General features: G+C 43.7%; 2 protein-coding genes across 4 annotated transcripts in view; both read right to left on the reverse strand.

Annotated features, from left to right (window-relative positions):
- Positions 1–20,466, reverse strand: part of LOC144484289 (NACHT, LRR and PYD domains-containing protein 3-like) — a 48,822-nt gene extending 28,356 nt beyond the window's left edge. Inside the window, exons 1-6 of the mRNA XM_078202817.1 lie at positions 20,418–20,466; positions 20,009–20,172; positions 15,271–15,442; positions 15,116–15,181; positions 8,364–10,101; positions 4,650–4,736 (exon numbers count right to left, since the gene is read on the reverse strand). Coding sequence (XP_078058943.1) covers positions 4,650–4,736; positions 8,364–10,101; positions 15,116–15,181; positions 15,271–15,442; positions 20,009–20,172; positions 20,418–20,466 — 2,276 coding nt within the window. The remainder of the gene's footprint in view (positions 1–4,649; positions 4,737–8,363; positions 10,102–15,115; positions 15,182–15,270; positions 15,443–20,008; positions 20,173–20,417) is intronic.
- Positions 15,271–21,906, reverse strand: part of LOC144484298 (uncharacterized) — a 42,776-nt gene continuing 36,140 nt past the window's right edge. For 2 of the 3 annotated variants that reach the window (XM_078202832.1, XM_078202833.1), the window contains 2 exons: positions 20,009–20,172; positions 15,271–15,442 (listed from right to left, as the gene is read on the reverse strand). The gene's annotated coding sequence lies outside the window, so the exon portion shown is untranslated. The remainder of the gene's footprint in view (positions 15,443–20,008; positions 20,173–21,906) is intronic. The other variant, XM_078202831.1, reaches the window with a different exon arrangement.

Here is a 21,906-nt window from a genome sequence, read left to right on the forward strand (position 1 = left end):
AACATTCTTCACTCTCTCACAAATCAACAGCTGTGGTGAGCGGGAGACAGGCGTGTAGCTCTGAAGATGGGGAGGGGTCAGAGGATGGATTGTCACATGATACTCTATAACGTCCACCAGAGCAGATAATGTCTCTCACGATTAGCAAAGTGGTTACAATCTGGCAGCACAGGAGAGCACACACAAACCCGAGCAGCTGATGGAGGCAGGAATAGCTGAGTTCACTCACACTCTCGAGAGGACAGGTCATTGTCAGCTTCAGGAAGATGAAATGTGACTGGAGTCTTTAACAATGCAGCAGATACTGGAGCTGCAGCGTAAGGTATTTTAACATCCGGTGGAGTTTCCAAAGGCTGTGTGTATCCATACATAAAGGATGGAGGAGTCAATCCAGGCCAGCAGTGTTACCATGTCTCAGGTCTGAGCACAAATAGCATCCTCCACAGAGAGATTGGTGACCTTCATGGAGAGTCACATCCAGCCTATCACCCACAGGAAATACACATGAACCTGCATGTTCTCACCACCTCCATGAGCTCTGTGGAACACGGGCTGTGGGAGGCGTGGGAAAATGTGCCTGGAGTAACTGTTAGGAGCTCCCCAGCTGAGCAGGGAGGGTCCAGTTTGCCCTGAATGGATAGAGGAGCGGCTGCCTGCAGCATTTGGGAGCTCCACTCAGGATGCCCCTGGTGTGGGCAGTGGGTCCCCTTCTGCTCCGACTGTGACACAAGCACCTCACGAAGCTATGATGACAGAGACAACTCCAGCATCTGTGCAGAGGACCCGCAGTTGGCCGGATCCTTCCAGGACTCAGGAAATCCGAGGACAAAGGCCACGGTCATCGAAATTCCCAGAGGAGAGGAGAGAGGTAAGATGCTGCCTGCAGCTCAGCGGAAAGTGCGGGGATGCCGGTGGTTGTCATGGTGGGGTTGCTTCCTTGGGTTTCACAGGATTATACTTTGTTATTACTGGTCACTTTGTTATGTCTGTATTTTCAGTAAATTCAGAGATGGAGCACCACTAAAAAAATGCTTCACCATATTACTGGGTCTTTAACAGTTCACTGGGAATGTGAGATGGGAAATACAGCACTGAATCAGGTCAATACAATTCCAATACCTTTGTTTCATGTCGTGACGGCTCCAGGGAAATTATAAAACATTCACAGAAACAGCAACAGTGCTGGAGATGGTGAAGATTTATTACACTGAATGGCTGTGTGAGTTAAGGTTCTTGGAAAACATGTCTGCATTACTGAATCTCGATCCTCCCTGACACATATCCCATGTCCCTGGCCTGTGGTCCATGGGGTTCCTCATCATGAAGCATCTGGTCAACATTGTATTGCATCACACTTTCTTCAAAGCTTCTCCACTCTAGATCCAGGTTGTATGGAACACAGCACAACACCTGGACATTTGAGACCCTCGCTGAGTATATTGAATAGTTCCATCAGATCTATCTTTAGAATTCCACTGGCCTGTGCAATGGTCACACTATTTGTCCTGTCACAGCTGTTTTTTCTCTCTTCTGTGACTGAGTTTGGGTTACACACAGGCACAATTACCCACCTCTACAGTGGGTAGCGCTTGTCTTTATTAATTCTTTCAAGGGATGATGGTATCACTGGCAATGCCAACACTTGCAGCCCATCCCCAATTGCTTTTGAGAAGGAGGTGGTGAGCCATCTTCTTAAATTCTGCAGACCATCTGGTACAAAACCGCTAGGAAGGGACATCCGGGATTATGATCCCGCATCAGTGATGGAAAAGCAATATATTCCAAGTCAGAATGGTGTGTGGTTTGGAAAGAAATCTGAAGCTGGTTGGTGTTCCATCCTTCTGATATCCTTGGCCATCTCGGTGATGGATAGTGCCTGTTTGCATGATGCTGGCTCAGGAACCTTGGTGAGCTGCTACATTCCACCTTGTATGTGGTAAAATACTGCCACTGTGCGTCAGTGGTAGAGACAGCCAATGTTTAGTTTGGTGAATGGCCAGCTGATCCAGTGGACTCCTTTTCCATGGATGAGCTTCTTCAGTGTTTTTGAAGCTGCAGTCAATCCAGCAAGATGAGCGGATTCCATCACACTGCTGACTTGTGTCTTGGTGGTGGGAAAAATCTGGGAGACAGGAGGCGAGTTCCTCATCTCCGAATTCCCAGACTGTGATCTACCCTTGGAGCCATAGTGTTTACAGTTCAGTGTCTGTTCAATGGTCCCAGTGCGCCCCCACCACTCAGGATGTTGATGGTCGAGGATTCAGCAATGGTGCTGCCATTCAATGTAAAGGGAATATGGTTAGATTCCCGTCTGTTAGAGATGGTCCTTGCCTGGCATTTGTGCAGTGAAACATTACTTGCCATTTATCAGGTTAAGCCTGAACGTTCTTCAGAGCTAAAGACGCTAGCTCTGTCGAAGAGTCATCCAGATTCGAAGGGTTAGCTGTTCTCTCTCCACAGAAGCTGTCAGACATGCTGAGCCTTTCCAGCATTTTCTGTTTTGTTCAGGTCTTGCTGTTTATGGGCATGGACTGCTTCAGTCTCTGAGGAATTGTGAACAGTACTGAGCATTGTGCAATCATTAGTGAGCATCCTCACTTCTGACATTATAATGGAAGGCAGGACATTGATAAAGCAATTGAAGGTGGTTGGGATTTGGACATCACCCTCAGGAACTCCTGCAGTGATGTTCATGAGGCACTGGAAGGATGACACTTTTCTGACGTTCAAGAGCAGACTGATGGAGCAGCAATTCATCAGATTGGATTTGCCCTGCTTTTTTCAACATTGTCCGGTAGATCCAGTGTTGTAGCTGTACTGGAACAGCTTGGCTAGGGGAATGGCTAGTTATGGAGCACAATTCTTCAGTACCATTGCTGGGGTACAGCCAGGCTGACAGAGTTTGCAGTATGCAGCGCCTTCAGTCATTTCTTTACCTCACATGCAGTGAATCAAATGGTCATCTGTAATGTTGGGGACCTCAGGAGGAGGCTGAGATTAATCATTCTACTCAGCACTTCTGGCTGAAGATGGCACTGATGCTCTGGCCTCCCTCATCAGTAATGATGGAATTCTTGTGCATGTTTATAGAATCATAGAATTCCCACAGTGTAGAAGGAGGCCCTTTGGCCCATCGAGTCTTCACCAATTCTTTGAAAGAATATCATATCCAGGCCCTATCTCTGTAACTCCACATATATGGCCCACTAATCCCCGGAACCTACACACCCTGAGATACCAAGGGACAACTTAGCATAGCCAATCAACCGAACCTGCACATCTTTGGACTGTGGGAGAAAATTGGAGCACCCAGAGGAAACCCACACAGACACTGGGAGAACGTGCAAACTCTACACATCAAGTCACCCAAGGCCGGAATTGAACCCTGGTCCCTGGCGCTGTGAGGCAGCAGTGCTGACCACTGTGCCACCTTGTCGCCTAATGTAACCGGCATGTCCAACATTTTGTGGCATGTCTAACACTATTTATGACTGGATATGGCAAGACAGCAGATCTCTGATCTGATCCATTGGTTTTGGTGTGATTGAGCTCGGTCTATCATATGCTGCGTCCGCTCTGTGGTCTGGTGGCCGTGTGCTGGAGCTTCACATCTCATCTTTAGATAAACCCAAGTCTCATTTGGTAGTACATGTAAAGAAAATTAGTTGTAGTAACACAGTACTGGTTGCTGGGGAAAGCCACTGTCAGCTTCCGATAAATGAAAAGGTACAGTTCACCTCTCCTGCCTGTTTCCTGTCACTCAGATAACTTCATATCCAGGCTGCCTTTGTCTCTTTTATTTCATGGTCTCCAACTTTGCTCCCAAGCTTATTTTGTGTCTACTAATAGCGGACAGTGTTTTTAATAACACAAATACTGACAGCAATGGTATATTTAGTATCATTATTTGTGTTCTTAAAAACAATGTCCATTATTGATAGGGACAACATTCAGACTATTCTGCACTGTGATTATTGCCATTGCCAGCTGAGCTGTGCCTTGAACTGCTGGGCTGTGAGCTCTGGAATTCTCTTCATAACCCTCCCCACCTCCATCTCTGCATTCTCTTTTCAGATGCTCCTTAAGCTCCGTTTAACGTAAATTTGAGAGTGGATCCCTCAGGATAAAACTCATCAGAATTCAATGTAGTTTGTAATCTGCCTTACCGATATACAGCAGTTTTCTATGTTTAATCAAACTGAGAAGCCGACAGACATAAACATCTATAATCTGAATGACAAATTAAACTAAATTGAACATGTGACCAGCCATATCTGGGAATTCTATAAACATTTAATTGTTTTGTCCATCTTTTTTATTCTCATGAATGGATTTGAGAATAATTATAAATGATTAGTTAATTCTTTCACTCCTGAATCTCGCAGTTTATTGTAACTCAGGTTCAGACACATCACTGACGGGTTTGTACTGAGAGCAGAGGTGAGAATATCTGAGGCTGTTACTCTCCAAACTGAAAACAGAGAGGGAAAGATTTCAGGAATCAGAGCGAATCCGTGGTGTTGAACACGAATACTGACAGAAATTATGTGGAATGGTTATTAATGACACGATTACTGACACTGATAATAATTTACAGTGTCAGACCATCCACTGATTATTAACACAATCTCTCACAGTCTGATACTTACTCCAGTTTCTGTATTTTACATTCTGGATTCCTCAGAGCCGCAGACAATAGTTTCACTCCTGAATCTCCCACTTCATTGCAATACAGACTAAATGGAGAAAGTGAGAAACACATTAAATTCAGATTAATGTTCAGCAGGAAAAATAGCTGGATCTATTTTTGTGTCAGAAACTTAGCAAGTTAAGATTCAAGTTACGATACGATACCTCACCCAAGTTGATCTTTCTCTACACCCCAGCTATGACTGTAACACTACATTAGAACATAGAAGAACATAGAAAAGCTACAGCACAAACAGGCCCTTTGGCCCGCAAGTTGCGCCAAACAATTTCCTTACATTCTCGGCTCATCGAAAACCCTCTATCTTACTAACCTCCATGAACCTATCCAAAAGACTCAATCGAATCCACTTCCACCACCACTACCGGCAGCCGATTCCACGCACGCACCATCCTGTGAGTGAAAAACTTACCCCTATGATGTAATGATGACAATGATATAATGGTCAGCATAGTTGCTTTCTAAGCAGTTGATACAGGTTTAATTCCCAGCTATCTCAGTTTGTTGGAGTGAATGAAGAGAGGGCCAGGAGCCTGTAACCACAACCTTAAATAGTGAGTCAATCCAATTGAGTCAAGTCTGTGGCTCCAGACGGGAGCACTGGTGTTAAGCTCAGCTGAGGGTTGGAGGGTCAGTTGATCATTTAACTACACTGAGTCGACCCACACTGAGTTCAAAAGGGAAATGGTAAGTCTAATAATGACACACAGGAAACTAAATTCATTGGTTGGTAAAAAAAATGCCATTTGCGACTGGCTTTATATTGCTGTGAATTGGAGGAAGCAACAGAAAGGGTCAATGATGGTTCTGCTGTTGATGTGGTGTACATGGATATTCAAAAATCATCTGATGCAGTAACACAACAGACTTGTGGCATAAGCTCATAAAATAACTGGGAAAGTAGCAACGTGGATACAAAATTGGATGAACAAAGAGTAATGGATATTTTTCAGGCTGGAGGATGTCGGTAGTGGAGAACCCGAGAGGTCAGTATTGGGATCCTTGCTTTTCCCTGATATATATGAATGATCTCGGTAAATGCAGTCTCGAGGAAAATTTCAAATTTTGTTGATCACAGAAACCTTTGAGGCGTCGTAAACTGTGAGGAGAAGAGCTTGGGACTGAAAAACAGACAATAGTGGAGTGTACAGATAGGTGGCAGATTAAGTTCAATGCAGAGACGTGCGAGGTGATACTTTCTGGTAACATGCACATGAGGAAGGAATATAAAATAATCGGTAGAATTGTTAATGGAGTGCAGGATCAGAGGGACTGGACGTATATGCACATTGATCATTGCCGTTAGCAGAGCAAGTGTAGGGAGCAGTTAATAAAGAATACAGCATCTTGGGCTTTACTGCTGTGAAATAGTTTATGTTTGTAGGCATCAGATAATAATTCATGAGTTTAAGTTTAATTTGTGTTTCTGTGCTTGTGTGTTAAGAAAGAGCCAAAACTTTAATTTCACTTCGTGTTAAACAAAGCTGCCTGCCTGCGGGTTTTTTGTGTCCCTGCATTTTAATTTAAGGTTTACGACATTGTCAGAGTTATAGAGGTTAAAAAAATGATTGCTTATATTCAGAAGTCCACAATGAATGATAGAAACACTGAGTTTCAGTTACAACCAGTTAACCCAAGAAGCGAGATGGAGTTCACAGAAGCTGCCAGTAGAGGCAGGGCAATGCAGGGACTCAGAAAGCAGGACCCACAAGATAAATCACCGTCAGAAACCAAGGAGGAAAAGAGGAGTGCCAGGAAGACAGAAGTCAAAGAGACAAAAGAACCTGAATCTGAACAAGCGACTGCTCCCTGAAGTTAAAGAGAGGAGCAGAGAGAGGCTCCCAGTTAAAGACAGAGCTGCGAGATGCAGACATTGTAAAGTTTGCTCACGAGAATCCAGATATCTGATATATTCCTAAAGTTGGTGACACCTTCATACAGACTATGAGGCGCTGGTGTCTGTTGGCACGGCTGAGTATGGAGGAATAATGAAAGGAAACATTGAAATATTGGACAGGGATCCTTGGTGAAGGCACCTGACAGAAAGCATTGAAAAGATTCCAAAAGCTGCTTTTGTTTCTCGAGTGGAGCTTCTGGAGTGGAAGCATCAGTCCCAGTGAGACGGGTTTTCTCACATTGTTACAAACATTTGGGGGGATTTGAAGAAGAATCCACTGAAGTTACTTTGGGTGGCATCTGTCACTGAGTTTCAGAGAGTGGTATATCTGAACCACAGGTGGATTGTTGGTTTACATTAACTGTGTACTTACTGGGAACATTAAAGCATAAGATCTATTTTGTAACTCGTGTCATCCTTACAGATCTGCAGACATCTGTGAAGTTAGATGGGGTGGTGCATTGCAGTTATTTTTTTAACAAAGGTTTTATTCTTTTGTTAAAAGTTAATCGCCTACCTTGTTATTCTGTTCATCTACATTTCTAAATAATAAAACAATAAATAAAAGTTATGATTTACTGAGCCGGGTTTCTGCTCTTCGACCTGACTGTCCAGAAATCAGCTGGGATCATAACATTGTCAATAGGGGCATAGAGTACAAGAGCAAGGAGGCTGTGCTGAACCTGCAAAAGACATCAGTTAGATCTCAGTTCAGCGCGTCATACTTTACGAAGGCTTCGAACACATTGGAGAGAGCGCTGAACATGTTTAAAAGATTGGCTACAGGGATGTGAAACTTCAGACACGAGGATCGATAGGCGAGATTGTTCACCTTGGAAGGAAGAAAGCCGAGAGGACATTTGATAGAAATGTTCAAAATAGTGATGGTGCTGGAGAGAACAGGGAGCAAATCAAAATGTTGCTGCTCGGACAAGGATCAACAACAAGATTTAAAGTGATTTGCAAAAGATGCAAATACAGTGTGAATAAAGCTATTTTTTTTAAACACAGCGAGTGATTCAGGTTTTATGAGGCTGCAGTCAGAACCATGGAACAGAAACAGCGTGGGCTGCTGTAACCTAAGGGAGGTTTCTTTTCACAACTGCACACTGTGAGGTTTAATACAAGACTGAACCTCCACTGCGACCCTGACTGATGTTACCAGTTATCACATGACTTATAAAAGGACACTGTCCCGATAAAACACACACCAACTATAATACATAACAGAGGCAGCGTGCAGGAAAATAATCCTGACAATAATTAGCCACAAACTGTCAGCTGTACCGAACACAAGAGAAACAAATTTCCTTCTCGCATCATACATAATCAGATGGTTTCTGTTGGGAGAGTGAAATATCCTTTTTTTAAATTTGTAACGAGGCGTTTACACCTCTAATTATTTAAAATTTATCCCAATAATGCTTTTATTCACTCAAGGAACGTGATCATCACTGGTTTTGCCAACATTTATTGCCGATGCCTATTTGCCCACGAGAATCTGCGTTCTTGAACCGCTGTAGTTTTATCAGAGAATTCAAAATTTATTACAGGTTCAGAAGGAGGCCAATCGGCCCATCATGTCTGCATCTGCTCTCAAATGAGCTTTATGACTTTGTGCCATTCTCCCGCGCTTTCTCTGTGACCATTGGACATTGTTTCCCTCTTGACTTCCTCAACTGAACATGTCTGTTTTATGAGAACAAAGGAATTGGCTTCTCAGCAATGAAAATATCCGCTCTGAGACCAAACAGTTACCTCAATTCCTGACATTTGTGCAGAACGGGTCCCAGCCGCTGGAGCCCTTCACACTGAATGTAACATCCCCATAGATCGAGGTGTTTTATTGTATCACAGAGTCCAATGACATGAGACAGGACCGCACAGTCAATCGGGGTCAGTCGCAATCCGCGAAATGAAAGTTTTACCATAGATCCCACTGTGTTCCGAGCCAGTGCTTTATTCTGAGTCTCAAACAGGTAGTGGAATGTGTTCAGGAGCTTCCTCTTCCCAGTTTCAGTCTGTGAGTCTCCAATCTGCCCTTCAACCTTCTCCTTCACCCAGTCAATCACTCGGCAGGTTGTTTGATGAAGAAACGGACCCAGAAACTCCACCAGGGGTCGAGCTGACTGTGGGGAGGAGAGACCAGCAACAAAACGGAGAAATATCTCAAATCGCCCATCTTTCTCGCTGTGAACTTCACTGAGGAGTTTCCCGATCTCCCCGGGATCTGGAGTCAGGAATTGTGTGAGTGCAGCCACAAACTCTTGGATGGTGAGGTGTGGGAATGTGTAAACCACACTCTGGGCAGATTCATCTTTCTCCAAAAGTTCCACCAGGAATCCAGACAGGAACTGGGAAGGTTCCAGCTTGTACTTGATCAAATCGCCATCTCTAAACACAATCTTCTTCTCAGACACTCCTGTGAAGGCCATCTCACCAAGCTTCAGTAACACATCACGGAGGTTTTCAATCTCTCGGCCATGGTTTTTCAGAATGTTGTAAATATAGTAGGAATATAGTTGGGTGATGGTCTTGGGAACTTGCTGCTGTTTCCTGTCTCTTTGTGTAAAGAAGGGACCCAGTGACAGACCGAGGATCCAGCAGTAGGAAGGGTTGTAACACATGGTGTACAGGATCTCGTTCTCCTCCACGTGTTTGAAAACAGCTGCTGCCACCGTCTGATCTTCAAAAAACTTGTTGAAATATCCCTTCCGTTCATCACCAACAAATCCCAGGATTTCAGCCCAGACACTGATGTCAGCCTTTTCCAATAAATGTAATGCAGTGGGGCGGCTGGTCACGAGCACTGAACATCCTGGGAGCAGCTTGTGCTGTATTAAACTGTACACAATGTCAGACACTTCACACCAGCATTCGGGATCTGTGCACATGGACTGAGGTTCTGTATTTCTCCGATTGTCGGCAAAATCAATCCTGTCCTTGAATTCATCCAAACCATCGAATATAAACAGCAATCCCTCTGGGTTCTTCCAGAGCTCTCCCAGAATATTCCCAAAGTAGGGATACTGATCCAATATCAGATTCCTCAGGTTTATTCTACTGTTAATAGTGTTCAAATCCCGGAATTTAAAATTGAAAACAAATTGAAAGTGTGGGTATATTTTCCCAGTGGCCCAGTCATAAACAATCTTTTGTACCATTGTTGTTTTTCCAATTCCCGGCACTCCGCTCACTGCTGCTGAACTCCCAGATTTGAATTTTCTCTGGGAAAAGCTGCTCTGGAACAATTGATCAGTTCGGATTTTTTCCAGTTCTTTCCGGAGATCTTTCTCTCTCCATTCTTCATGGTCCCGGCCTCTTGCCAGCAGTTCATGTTCGACAAGTGTCCGATCTCGAACAGTAGAAATAACCGTGAGCTCAGCGTATCGACCAACCAGCTGGAAAATCTTAACCTTCTCCTTTATGAGGATAGTGTTCACTCTCAGTGTTTCAGTTTGTACCCGGAGTGTCTCCTTGTGTTTCTGTTGGAGATCTTCAATAAGAATGGAGAGAAAGTTAGTTCTATTGGCATTTTACAAACATCCCGGTAAAATTGACCAATCCATTAAATATTGCAGGCATTAGTTCAGTTCCAACATAGATTTTTGTACAACTGGCTTCGACAACTAATGGCCCATGGGCCAAATTCAGCCTCTGAACTGTTTGTATTCAGCCTAATAAATATGGCTGGACAGCTCAGCTCTGCAGAAGTCAAATCTGATCCAAACACCGGTCTCCCTTTCTGCCTCTGCAGATCTGCAGAGTTTCTCCACAATTTTCTCTTTTTATGTCATTTGTCCTGTAACAGAATTAGACCACAAATAAAGAAAATATGGGGAGAAAGGAGGCTGTGATTGGACAAGCAGCAAAGTGTTGAAAACTCCACTTTTCTATTTCAATTTGAATCTTACAGAGCTCGTATCACGACAGCGAATAGCAGAGTTCAGGTCAGGGCAGAGAAAGGGCGAGAATCCTGAGGAACAATTATTGCACGTGAGTGGGGAGTTTGTGTGTGCAAATATATGTGTGAGTGAGTGCACAGAGAGAGAGAGAGAGATGGAGAAAGACAGAAGCAGAGTGTGTGCGAGAGAGTGTGTGTGAGATTATGTGAGAGTGACAGAGAATGAGAACAACTGACAGAGAGCGTGTGGGAGGGAACATGAGAGTGAAAAATTCCCTGAGACTGTGGGTGTTAAACAGAATGCGATAATAACAGAGGAAAGGTTGAGGGATAAAGGTTGTGAGACTGTGTTAGGGAGAATGACAGAGGAAGCGATGAAGAGGGAGATAGTGCGCGTGAGGAAAGGCGAGAGGATAATATTGTGAGACTGAGTAGGTGAGAGTGAGAATGTCGATATAAGATAAAGAGAGAAAATGTGAGCGCAAAACAGTTATCGATGTGTGTTTGAGAAACAGAAAGAGATTGTGAGAGTATGTGAGAAATATGTGAGAGGAAGACCATGCGAGAGATTATGTGACAGAGAATCTGTGTGTGACTGAGTGACGATGAGTCTGAGAATGTGTGTATGAGTGCGTGTGTGTGAGTCTCTGTGAGGGATAGAGTGTGAGAGTGTGTGCGCGAGTGACAGTGAGTATGAGAATGTGTATGTGAGAACATGTGTATAACTGTGTATGTGGGACAGCGTGTATGTGTGTGAGAGAGAGTGTATTGTGACAGAAATTGTGCAAGAGAGTTTGTGCGAGAGGGTCCATTGGAGAGGTTTTTTTTAATCATTGACTGGATCCAGATGTCACTGGCTAGGGTACATATATTGTCCGTCGCCGATTGCCTTTGCGATTGTGGCGATGAGCTGCCTTCTTGAAGTCAAGGAACCGAACAGCACGTCTTTCGGGCTATGGGAGAGAAACGGAGCACCCGGAGGAAAACCATGCAGGCGCAGGGAGAACGTGCAGACTCCACATAGACAGTAACCCAAACCAGGAAAAGAACCCGTGTCCCTCGCCTGTGAGGCAGCATAGAGGGAGCAGCTGGAAAATGCAAGGTTAAAACAGAAGTTTAGTGAAGCAAAACTTGAAATTGTCATGTGGCCTTAGAAGTTGAACAATATAATGATATGCAAGTGTCACGGGTGAGTCACTTTCATACACACTGTGAGAAGGACGATAATGAGATAGAGAGCTGTGATACAGAGGGATGCAGCTAACAAGAATTTGGGGAGATAGTGCAGAAATATAGTAAATTCGAGGCAACTGTGAAGTGAAACATAGAACGCAATCAAAAACTGTCTAACGACACAACGTGTCAGAAGGAGATAGAGGCTGACATAGAGAGTGATAAATTGACGTCTCTATTCTCAGCTCAAATGGTATGATGTGCAGTTTTAAGAACCATGGGGTGGATGGAATCAGTAATAAATTGAATTATTGAATTTGCTACTGTCGCCTATGGTGGGTTGTTTTACACATTTGGGAACATAGAGCTGGATGAAGACAGCGACAGGGACGGAGATATGGTGTGCATTTGGTGAAACCATCAGGTCCACTTGCAACATCTGGGCATTTGGTGAAACCATCAGGTCCACTTGCAACATCTGGGCATCAGTGCGAGCTGATTGGAGGGTTAGCAGCTGGAAAGAACCTTGCACCACATGGCATGTTAGTTGCTGATATTATTTTCCACGTGGCTGAGATTTATTTTTTATATGCACTTTGCTTTATTCAGTGATGTTCAGAACGTTTTAGCCAGTTCACATAACGGGTGGGGATATGAACACTTTGATGGGCGGGGTGGAGCAGTCCCAGCTGACCGTATCCATGGACACGGCTGCGCTTGTTTAGACGGGAGAGTTAACTCATGTGGCTTATCACCAATGGAGCTGTCGGCCTCAGAGTCGGGACATCTGCTCTGGAGAATTATAGTTATGAGACTCAAGTAGACATTTGATGGGTTGAATAGCGAGCCACTTTTGTTGGTTTGAGCACATTTGGTTTTCAGCACTTGGAAATGGATCAAATTTGCAGTTAAACTTTTTATGTATATAGTTTTTATCTCACAGTAATCCCAAGGGAACCATGTAAAAGCCATTGTATTGGCAGTACATTTTTCTTTCTTTTTCTCCTTCCCCCTCTCTCAATGCTTTCTTCTCTGATATCAGGCTACTTGCCGAGCTGGATACTCCGGTCAGATCAATTAAATGCAGATTATTATGGATGTGTTCAAGGTAATTAGCTAGAATGTAAACCTGATATAAACCTCTTAAGGGAAAAATGCTCTCTCAGCTGAAACATCAAAGCTGCAAAATTGCATTTTTAAAGGAAACACATTTGTCAAATAAAGAACATAGTAGCTGGGCAGATCTTGGGAAAACCAGGTCTTCTTTTCCTCTCACCCATCAGGGGGAATAAGGGGTTTAACAATCTTATTTCACAGACTGGTGAAGTTTTGTGTCCACTCACAACATACGGACAATGAAGGCAAATTCGTATTGCATGATGGAACAGGAGAAGGCACGGAACTTTCATTCATGTGCCCCAAATGAGAATAACCCACAATTCATGAAAATATTCTTCAACCTTATCTCAGCTAAAAGTACAGGATTGTTCTTATTGGGTGAGATTCGAATTGTGTTCTGTCCCAAATGGGAGACTGGCTCTCAGCATCATCAAACCCCTGCTCCAATATAAGCAAATCACTGAGCAATCGTGTTACTGAATCTGGGCTGCTGGACATATGGAAGCTTCTGCACCCGAGTAACAGAGACTTTGTATTTTATTCCAAAACTCACTGCTGTCACTCTCGCATTGACTATTTATTTACAATTGAGTCAGAGTCTCATAGAATCATTGACAGTGACATTCTCACTATAACTCTCTCTGATCAGAGGTCCATAGACTTGTGACCTGGGTCAAAATCTACTGCAAAGAGCTGGCGTTTGAATGCATCTTTCTTAAATGATGATGAGAAAATAATTACAACGTTGTCTATAACTTAATACTGTCTCTGACCCGATGAAACAGCGTAAAGGAACATTTAAGGGGCCGCATCATATCATTTACTTGTTCCAAAAAGGAAGAAGAATAAATTAAAGTGATCAAATGCAAAAAGGTAATTCATAATTTAGAACAGCAACACAATTAGCAGCACTCATTAACTTTGATGGTCACCCTCACAAAGGCTCGCCGAGCTCTCGATACTTGACTTTCAGAACACGTTGAAGGGTGTTTATGAGTTGCAAAACAGAGACATTACGAGCATGCTAACAAGGCGAGCCTTGATAGTGGGGAAGGAAGCCACCAGGTCCATCGAGTCTGTACCGACTCTCCAACAGAACATCCCACCCAAGCACATTCCCGTAACTCCACATATTTACCCCCACTAATCCCCCGAAATGGATTAGTTAACTGAGGATTTGAACTATTTAAAGAATAAACTTGAAAAAACAAACTTGACAACGGTTCAGTGAAGTTCAGACATTCGAAGCATTTCTGGACTATGGTGGAAAATACACAGAACAAGAAAATGAGGTTCTGGTAATTTAGAGTTGCTGAAGTGAAAAAATATAAAGCACAACAGACGAAAGATGATTGGGAAAAACAGGAATTCACTGTGAAGGTTGTGATGCGATCAGCCATGGACTTGTTCATAAGAACATAAGAACATATGAAATAGGAGCAGGAGTAGGCCATCTAGCCCCTCGAGCCTGCCCCGCCATTCAATAAGATCACGGCTGATCTGAAGTGGATCAGTTCCACTTACCCGCCTGATCCCTATAACCCCAAATTCCCTTACCGACCAGGAATCCATCTATCCGTGATTTAAACATATTCAACGAGGTAGCCTCCACCACTTCAGTGGGCAGAGAATTCCAGAGATTCACCACCCTCTGAGAGAAGAAGTTCCTCCTCAACTCTGTCCTAAACTGACTCCCCTTTATTTTGAGGCTGTGCCCTCTAGTTCTAGTTTCCTTTCTAAGTGGAAAGAATCTCTCCATCTCTACCCTATCCAGCCCCTTCATTATCTTACAGGTCTCTATAAGATCCCCCCTCAGCCTTCTAAATTCCAACGAATACAAACCCAATCTGCTCAGTCTCTCCTCACAATCAACACCCCTCATCTCTGGTATCAACCTGGTGAACCTTCTCTGCACTCCCTCCAAGGCCAATATATCCTTCCGCAAATAAGGGGCCAATACTGCACACAGTATTCCAGCTGCGGCCGCACCAATGCCCTGTACAGATGCAGCAAGACATCTCTGCTTTTATATTCTATTACCCTTGCGATATAGGCCAACATCCCATTTGCCTTCTTGATCAATGGTGGAGCAGTTTAGAGGGACCGAGGGGTCAACATTTGCTCCTAATGTGTGTGGTCGTATGAATTGCAAACTTGAACCTGTGCAGAACAGATGAGGATGGACGACAAATTCAAACAATATTTAACCCTGATTCCGAGACTTCGACTTTCTGATTCCCAAACTCTGACAACTAATTATTCAGACTCTTAGAAGTGAAATAATTAGTTTGAATTCTTCACTGTCATCACTTACCTTTTAGGTTACTGGGTACTTCCGATAAACCTTGTGGGATGTTCATGTAAACAAATGCATCAGGACCTGATTAAAGGAATTACAGTCATGAAATCAGCTATGTTCAATATCAGAACAATCTGCAATGGTTAATTCACTGCGCGATTTTACTGTACCACGTGTCGGTAATTCTCTCAGTATTTTCTCCAACTTTGGTAACCCACGGTGCATTTCCACAAAGGATTCCCACATCACCCTGAGAGCCCGAGGGCCTTTCTCTATCACCAGATTTAGGAGCAGTTTGGAACAGTCTGCGAGGTTCCCACTGTCTGCGATTTCCTTTACTTTCTGTAAAGAATAATAAGGAGCGTATTGGAAAACAGAGTGAAAGGTAAGCACTGGGAATGAGAAGGAAAGGATCTGTTCAGGGATTTCCCAGGTGTTTTGAGGACAGGAGGCAGTCCCTGGACTGGGTCCTGATCCCTTCTCAACACTGAATAAAGATCACATTTTGATTCGGTCCTTAATTTAAACGACATATGAATAAACCAAATTTTTAATTTAAAATAATTTTCAAAGAGAGTGAGAAATCCCAGAGAACCAGCAATAATTTCAATGGGATTAATTTCATCTGAACTTCCGTGCCCAACATGACATCAGATTACTGTTAGACTATAGGATCCACTTTTTTATGATGTTGTGGCAGTGTATCATGTAAATGGTAAACACCGCTGCCATGTGTGTCGATAGTGGAGGGTGTGAATGCTGATGTTGGTGAGATGGGGTGTCAATCAGGTGGCTGTTTTGTCCGGGATGCTGTCGAGCGTCTTGAAAGTTGTTGGAACTGCGCACATCCAGGCAAGTGGAGACGATTCCATCACACTCTGACTGTGCCTTTTAGACGATGAAGAGGTCTTGGGGAGTGAGGAAGTGAGTCACGCTCCACAGAATCTGACCTGCTCTCGTCACCAGTATTTTGTGCCTGGTACAATTCAGTTTCAGGTCAGCTGCACCCCCCCAGCATCGTGATAGTGGGGGATTCAATGATTGTAATGAAATTCAATCGCCAAGGAGGGAGGGGTGGAATCTCTTTTGATGGCATTTGTAACTGCCTGGCATTTTTGTAGCGCGAACGTTACTTGGCATATCGCAGCCCAGGCCTGACTGGTGTCCAGGTTTTCTTGCATATGTGCAGTAATTGCTTCAGCATCTGTGGAGTTGCAAATTGTGCTGAAAACAGTGTAATCATCAGCAAACACCCCACATCTGAGATTAAGTTATAACTACGATCACTGATACGTCTTTCTCTTGCCAGAATATTGCCATGTTTACAGTTTACATTTACTTTGGTTATTTCATGATATCATTTGGAGTGAACTGAATTAGCTAAGGACTGACATCTGTGATGACAGGGACCTCAATAGACAGTCAAAATAGATCATCTACTGGCTCCTAAAACAGAAAAGGCTCGAAAATCTCAGCAGGTCCGACAGCATCTGTGGGGAGAGAATAGAGCCAAAGTTTCGTGCCCAGATAATCCTTCGTCAGAGCTCTGATGAAGGGTCATCCAGACTCGAAACGTTGGCTCTATTCTCTCCTCACAGGTGCTGTCAGACCTGCTGAGATTTTCCGGGGTTTTCTCTTTTTGTTTCACATTGCAGCATCCGCACTATTTTGCTTTAATTCTTTCTTTCACCTCCTGCGTTCTTCTGGCTAATAATATTTGCCAATGTTTCAGCTTTATCTTTTGTACTGCAATGTTCAGACATACTGAAACATATTTCATTTAGGACGTGGATATTTGGGGCGCCTAATACTCCAGATGGTTAGTTAATAATTCACACCAGCCATGGACGAATCCGGCAGGGATGCAGAGCTTTGGATCCGATTCATTAGATTTCGGGTCACTTCCCTCATGCTTGTTCTGCTGTTTGCTATAAAAGCATTCCCGTGTTGAACCTTCACCAGTTTGACACCTGTTGTTGAGGTACCCCCGGCGCTATCAATGGCATCCCCTCCTGCACTGTTCATTCACTCGGACTGATACACTGGCAATAGCAGAGCAGATGATATGCTGGGCCGTGAAGGTCGAATACAATTCTGCTGCTCCTACTGATTGATCACACTGTCTAATGGCTGCGCAGTTTTGACTCAACTGACCTGTACAAAACCTATCACATTTAACTCGTTGGTAAATCCACACAACACCTGAAGGTAAGTCAGGACTTTGCCTCCTAATGGAAAGTTTGTTGGTCACTCCGACAACTTTGACCATGTGCATCTGGAACAGACAGCCTGATCAGGAGGAGGTCAAATAAGTTAAACCTTTTGTTGATTCACTCACCGCCTGCCGCAGACCCAGTGCAGCAGCTATGCCCTTTAGGACGTTGCTCGCTCGTTCAATGGTGGCGCTACTGAGCATGACTTGTTGATGGATATTTCAGTCCACACCCAGAGTATATTTCCTGCCCTTGCCATCCTCAGTGCTTCCTCCAAACACTGTGTCACATGGAGGAGCACTTGTTCATCAGATAGTGGGCATTGTAGGCTGAAACCAGCAGGCAATTTCATTGCCACGCTTCCAACCAGATTATGAGACTTCAGGGAGTTCAGACTCAATGTTGAGGAAATCCAGGGCAATCCGCTCCCCACTGGATGTCTTGTGGGTCTTTCCTGTCAGCGGGACAGGTCATACCCAACAATGATGATGGTTGTATTTGGGACATTGTCTGCAAGTATGATGTTAAGAGGTTCATTGTTTCAGGGAACTGGTTGACTAGTCAGTGGGATAGCTTTCCCAATCTTAGCACTGGCCCCACATGATGAAATTTGTAGGGTCGACAGGGTTGGGAATGTAATTGTAATTTCCGGGTGAATCATTTGGTTTCAATACTTTTAGACTTTGCAGCCATTTAATAAAACTGAGTTGCCTGTTAGACTCTTCAAGACGTAATCACACTGTTTTAGAGCTGGGGTCACACGTAGTCCAAACAAGGACAGCAGATCTCAGTCTACAAACGACATTATTGATTGGGATGGGTTTTTACATCAATGGATAATGTTTTCATGGTCAGCATTACCGAAACGAGATTTCAATTCAAGATGTATTAGTTGATTTTCATTTCCAAAATCTTCCATACTGGTTATTTGAAAGCATGTGCCCACAGTATTAGTTCTGTTAAGGGAGCGTTAGTGATTTGCTGCAGTGCATCTTTTACGAGGTGCACATGCTGACATTGTGACGTGGGAGGAAATATTTTTAAGAACAAATTCCATGCAAATCAAGTGCGTAGCTTCATTCTCGATGGTGTCGAGCTGCTTAGATAATGTTGGACACAATAATCCATGATTGTGGAGTGAATTCCGTCACGTTGCCCATTTTTGTCTTGTGGATTATTCACAGACTTTGGGAATTCAGGAAGTGAGCCTTGCAGCAAATTCCCAGCCTCTGACTCTTCTAGTTAAGGTTGTGTTCAATTGTAACTCTCATGGTTGTTGAAGGGGGTTTCCGCAATGGTAATGTGACTTAGTGTCAAACAGGGATGGAGTTGTGTGGCAGGAATATCACTGACCATTTACTAGACTGGATATTGTTCAGTTCCTGATATCTGAGGAGTTACAGATTAAGTTGTACATTTTAACATCAACACTAAAACACCTCCACTTCTGACCAATTGATAGCAGATAGGTCATGAAACAGCTGGATATATTTTCAGAGAACACAGGACGTTGAGGAACTCAAGTATGAGGGCCATGGGTCTGCTAGGATTGACCTCGAACAATCGCAACTATCATTGTGCTAGGTATGACTGCAGCCATTGCAGAGATTTAGCGCAGTTCCCATTCATTTCTATCGCCTTAGCATTTCATGACAGAGTTCAATCAAATAATGTTGTGATGTCAGAGGCAGACACTCGTGTTGGTCCATGAATGGACCAAGGGTTTAATGAGATCAGGAGGCAAGTGATACTGGCAGTACCTAAAAGGAACTTCAATTATCATGTTATTAAATGCTTAAAGTGTATTTATTCATGTTACAAAGAGGCTTGCATTAAGAAAGCAATGTAGTGACCGAGGAAATCCCGTCGTTGTCACGCTCCAGCGCCTGTTCAGGTACATTGAGGGAGAATTTCACATGGTCAATGCACCTAACCATCACGTGTTTCAGACTGTGGGAGGAAAGCCGAACACCCGACGGAAATGCACACAAAAACTCGGCAGCACGGTTCCAAAGTAGTTAGCAGTGCTGCCTCATAGCGCCAGGGACCTGGGTTCAATTCCCGACTTGGGTCACTGTGTGGAATCTGCACAGTCTCCCCGTGTCTGCGTGGGTTTCTTCCGGGTGCTCTGGTTAGGTGCATTGGCCATGCTAAATTCACCCTCAGTGTTCCCGAAAAGGCGCTGGAGTATGGCAACTAGGGGATATTCACAGTCACATCTTTGCAATGTTAATGCAAGCCTACTTTTCACAATAATGAATAAACTTTAAAACGTGCAGAACATGCAGACACCACGTAGAAAATGACTCAAACCAGGAATCGAACCCGGTCCCAGCGCGATGAGGCAGTAATGCTAACCACTGTGCCACTTTGCCGTCCCAAACTGCAAAGTATCTGCAACTTTAAGTCACTGGCAATGACTCATTTTATCTCTGCCACTTAGTGGGAGGAGGCTTGTGGGGTGCAAATTTTCCATATGGATTTGTCCTGTTTTGGGCAAATGGGATAGACATTTTTTACACGTTGTTGGGTAGATGCCAGCATTGTAGCTGTACTGGAACAGTTGTCTTTTTAGGAGAGCAGCAAGAGAGACCATGGCTTCTTATTGTTCAGCAAATTATTCTTCCTCTAATTTAATCAGGTCTGCGAAGTGAAAATGGGCAAAATCACTAAACCCACTATATCCTGGACTTACATGACTTTCTTTCACACCAATATGATCGCATGCTGCAAACATCAGACAGAGTCTCGCCACTCCTTCAATCGCCTGTTCTAGTCTGTCCCGGTAGAATTTGGTCAACAGCAACAGTTGGTCATCTTTACAGTTTGTCAAGAACTCAGTCATTTTAGAGTTTGGATCTGTGAACAGAAATTGGAAAAAAATGAAACACAATGAGTTCCTATCTGGACTGTTTTAATTTCCCGTAAACTTAAAACAACCCACTTAAATGTCATGTGAGCCATGTTATCAACTATCTTTCAGAAAACATTCATGATATTTATCTCATTTGTGAATAAAACCCATGTATCCAGCTGACCTCCAAATCACTTCATACCCCTGGTTAGTAAGAAGCAATTCACATCAACTTTCCAATATCAATTACCTTTTTTGCAGGAAATGTTTTTGCGTTTCGAAGCATTTTTCAATTTCATTCCTGAAAGGTTTTGCCTTTATTTTAACTGCAATCGCCACAGCCGGGATTGGTCTATTCAGGAGCTTGTCTCGCTTGTAACATAACTTCTATCCCTACATGCTCTTGTCCTCTGGACATAAAATCCAACATTAAATTGTTTGTTTTACTTTATGCTCCCTTTTCACGATATTTTAACAATCTATATTCAGGAATTCCCAAGGTTCTGTAGAGCTTCCAAGTTTCTAGGTTTTCCACATTTGGAAAGGGCCCTGTTCTATCCCTTATTGAAAGTGAAGGACCTGATATTTGCCTGCATTTTAATCTATTTGCCACAAACGTGCCAATTCACTTAATTTACTGATATTTCATTGCATAAGGCGGGTAACTACAGGTCGGTTAGCTTAACGTCCGTAGTTGGGAAGATGCTCGAGTCCATTATTAAAGAGGAAATAACAGAGCACCTGAATAAGAATGGTTCGATCAAGCAGACGCAGCATGGATTCATGAAGGGAAAGTCGTGTTTGACGAATCTACTGGACTTTTATGAAGATGTCACTAGTGCGGTTGACAGAGGGGAACCGGTGGATGTGGTGTTTTTAGATTTCCAGAAGGCGTTCGATAAGGTGCCTCACAAAAGGTTGCTGCAGAAGATTGGGGTACACGGAGTTAGGGGTAAGGTGTTGGCGTGGATTGGTGATTGGCTATCTAACAGGAAGCAGAGAGTTGGGATAAATGGGTGCTTTTCTGGTTGGCAGTTGGTGACCAGTGGCGTGCCGCAGGGATCGGTGCTGGGGCCTCAATTGTTTACCATTTACATAGATGATGTGGAGGAGGGGACTGAATCTAGGGTATTCAAGTTTGCTGATGACACGAAGGTGAGTGGGAAAGCAAATTGCGTGGAGGACGCGGAAAGTCTGCAGAGAGACTTGGATAGGCTGAGCGAGTGGGCGAGGATCTGGCAGAGGGAATATAATGTTAGCAAATGTGAGGTTATCCACTTTGGAAGAAATAATAGTAAATTGGAATATTATCTAAATGGAGAAAAATTACATCGTGCGACTGTGCAGAGGGACCTGGGGGTCCTTGTGCATGAATCGCAAAAACTCAGTCTGCAGGTGCAGCAGGTGATCAAGAAGGCGAATGGAATGTTGGCCTTTATCGCGAGAGGGATGGAGTATAAAAGCAGGGAGGTCTTGCTGCAACTGTACAAGGCACTGGTGAGGCCGCAACTGGAGTACTGTGTGCAGTTTTGGTCCTCTTATTTGCGGAAGGATATATTGGCCTTGGAGGGAGTGCAGAGAAGGTTCACCAGGTTGATACCGGAGATGAGGGGAGTAGCTTATGAGGAGAGATTAAACAGATTGGGTCTGTACTCGTTGGAGTTTAGAAGGATGAGGGGTGATCTTATAGAGACGTATAAGACAATGAAGGGGCTGGATAGGGTAGAGGTGGAGAGATT

Source organism: Mustelus asterias, unplaced genomic scaffold, assembly GCF_964213995.1.
Source record: "Mustelus asterias unplaced genomic scaffold, sMusAst1.hap1.1 HAP1_SCAFFOLD_98, whole genome shotgun sequence".
NCBI lineage: Eukaryota > Metazoa > Chordata > Chondrichthyes > Carcharhiniformes > Triakidae > Mustelus > Mustelus asterias.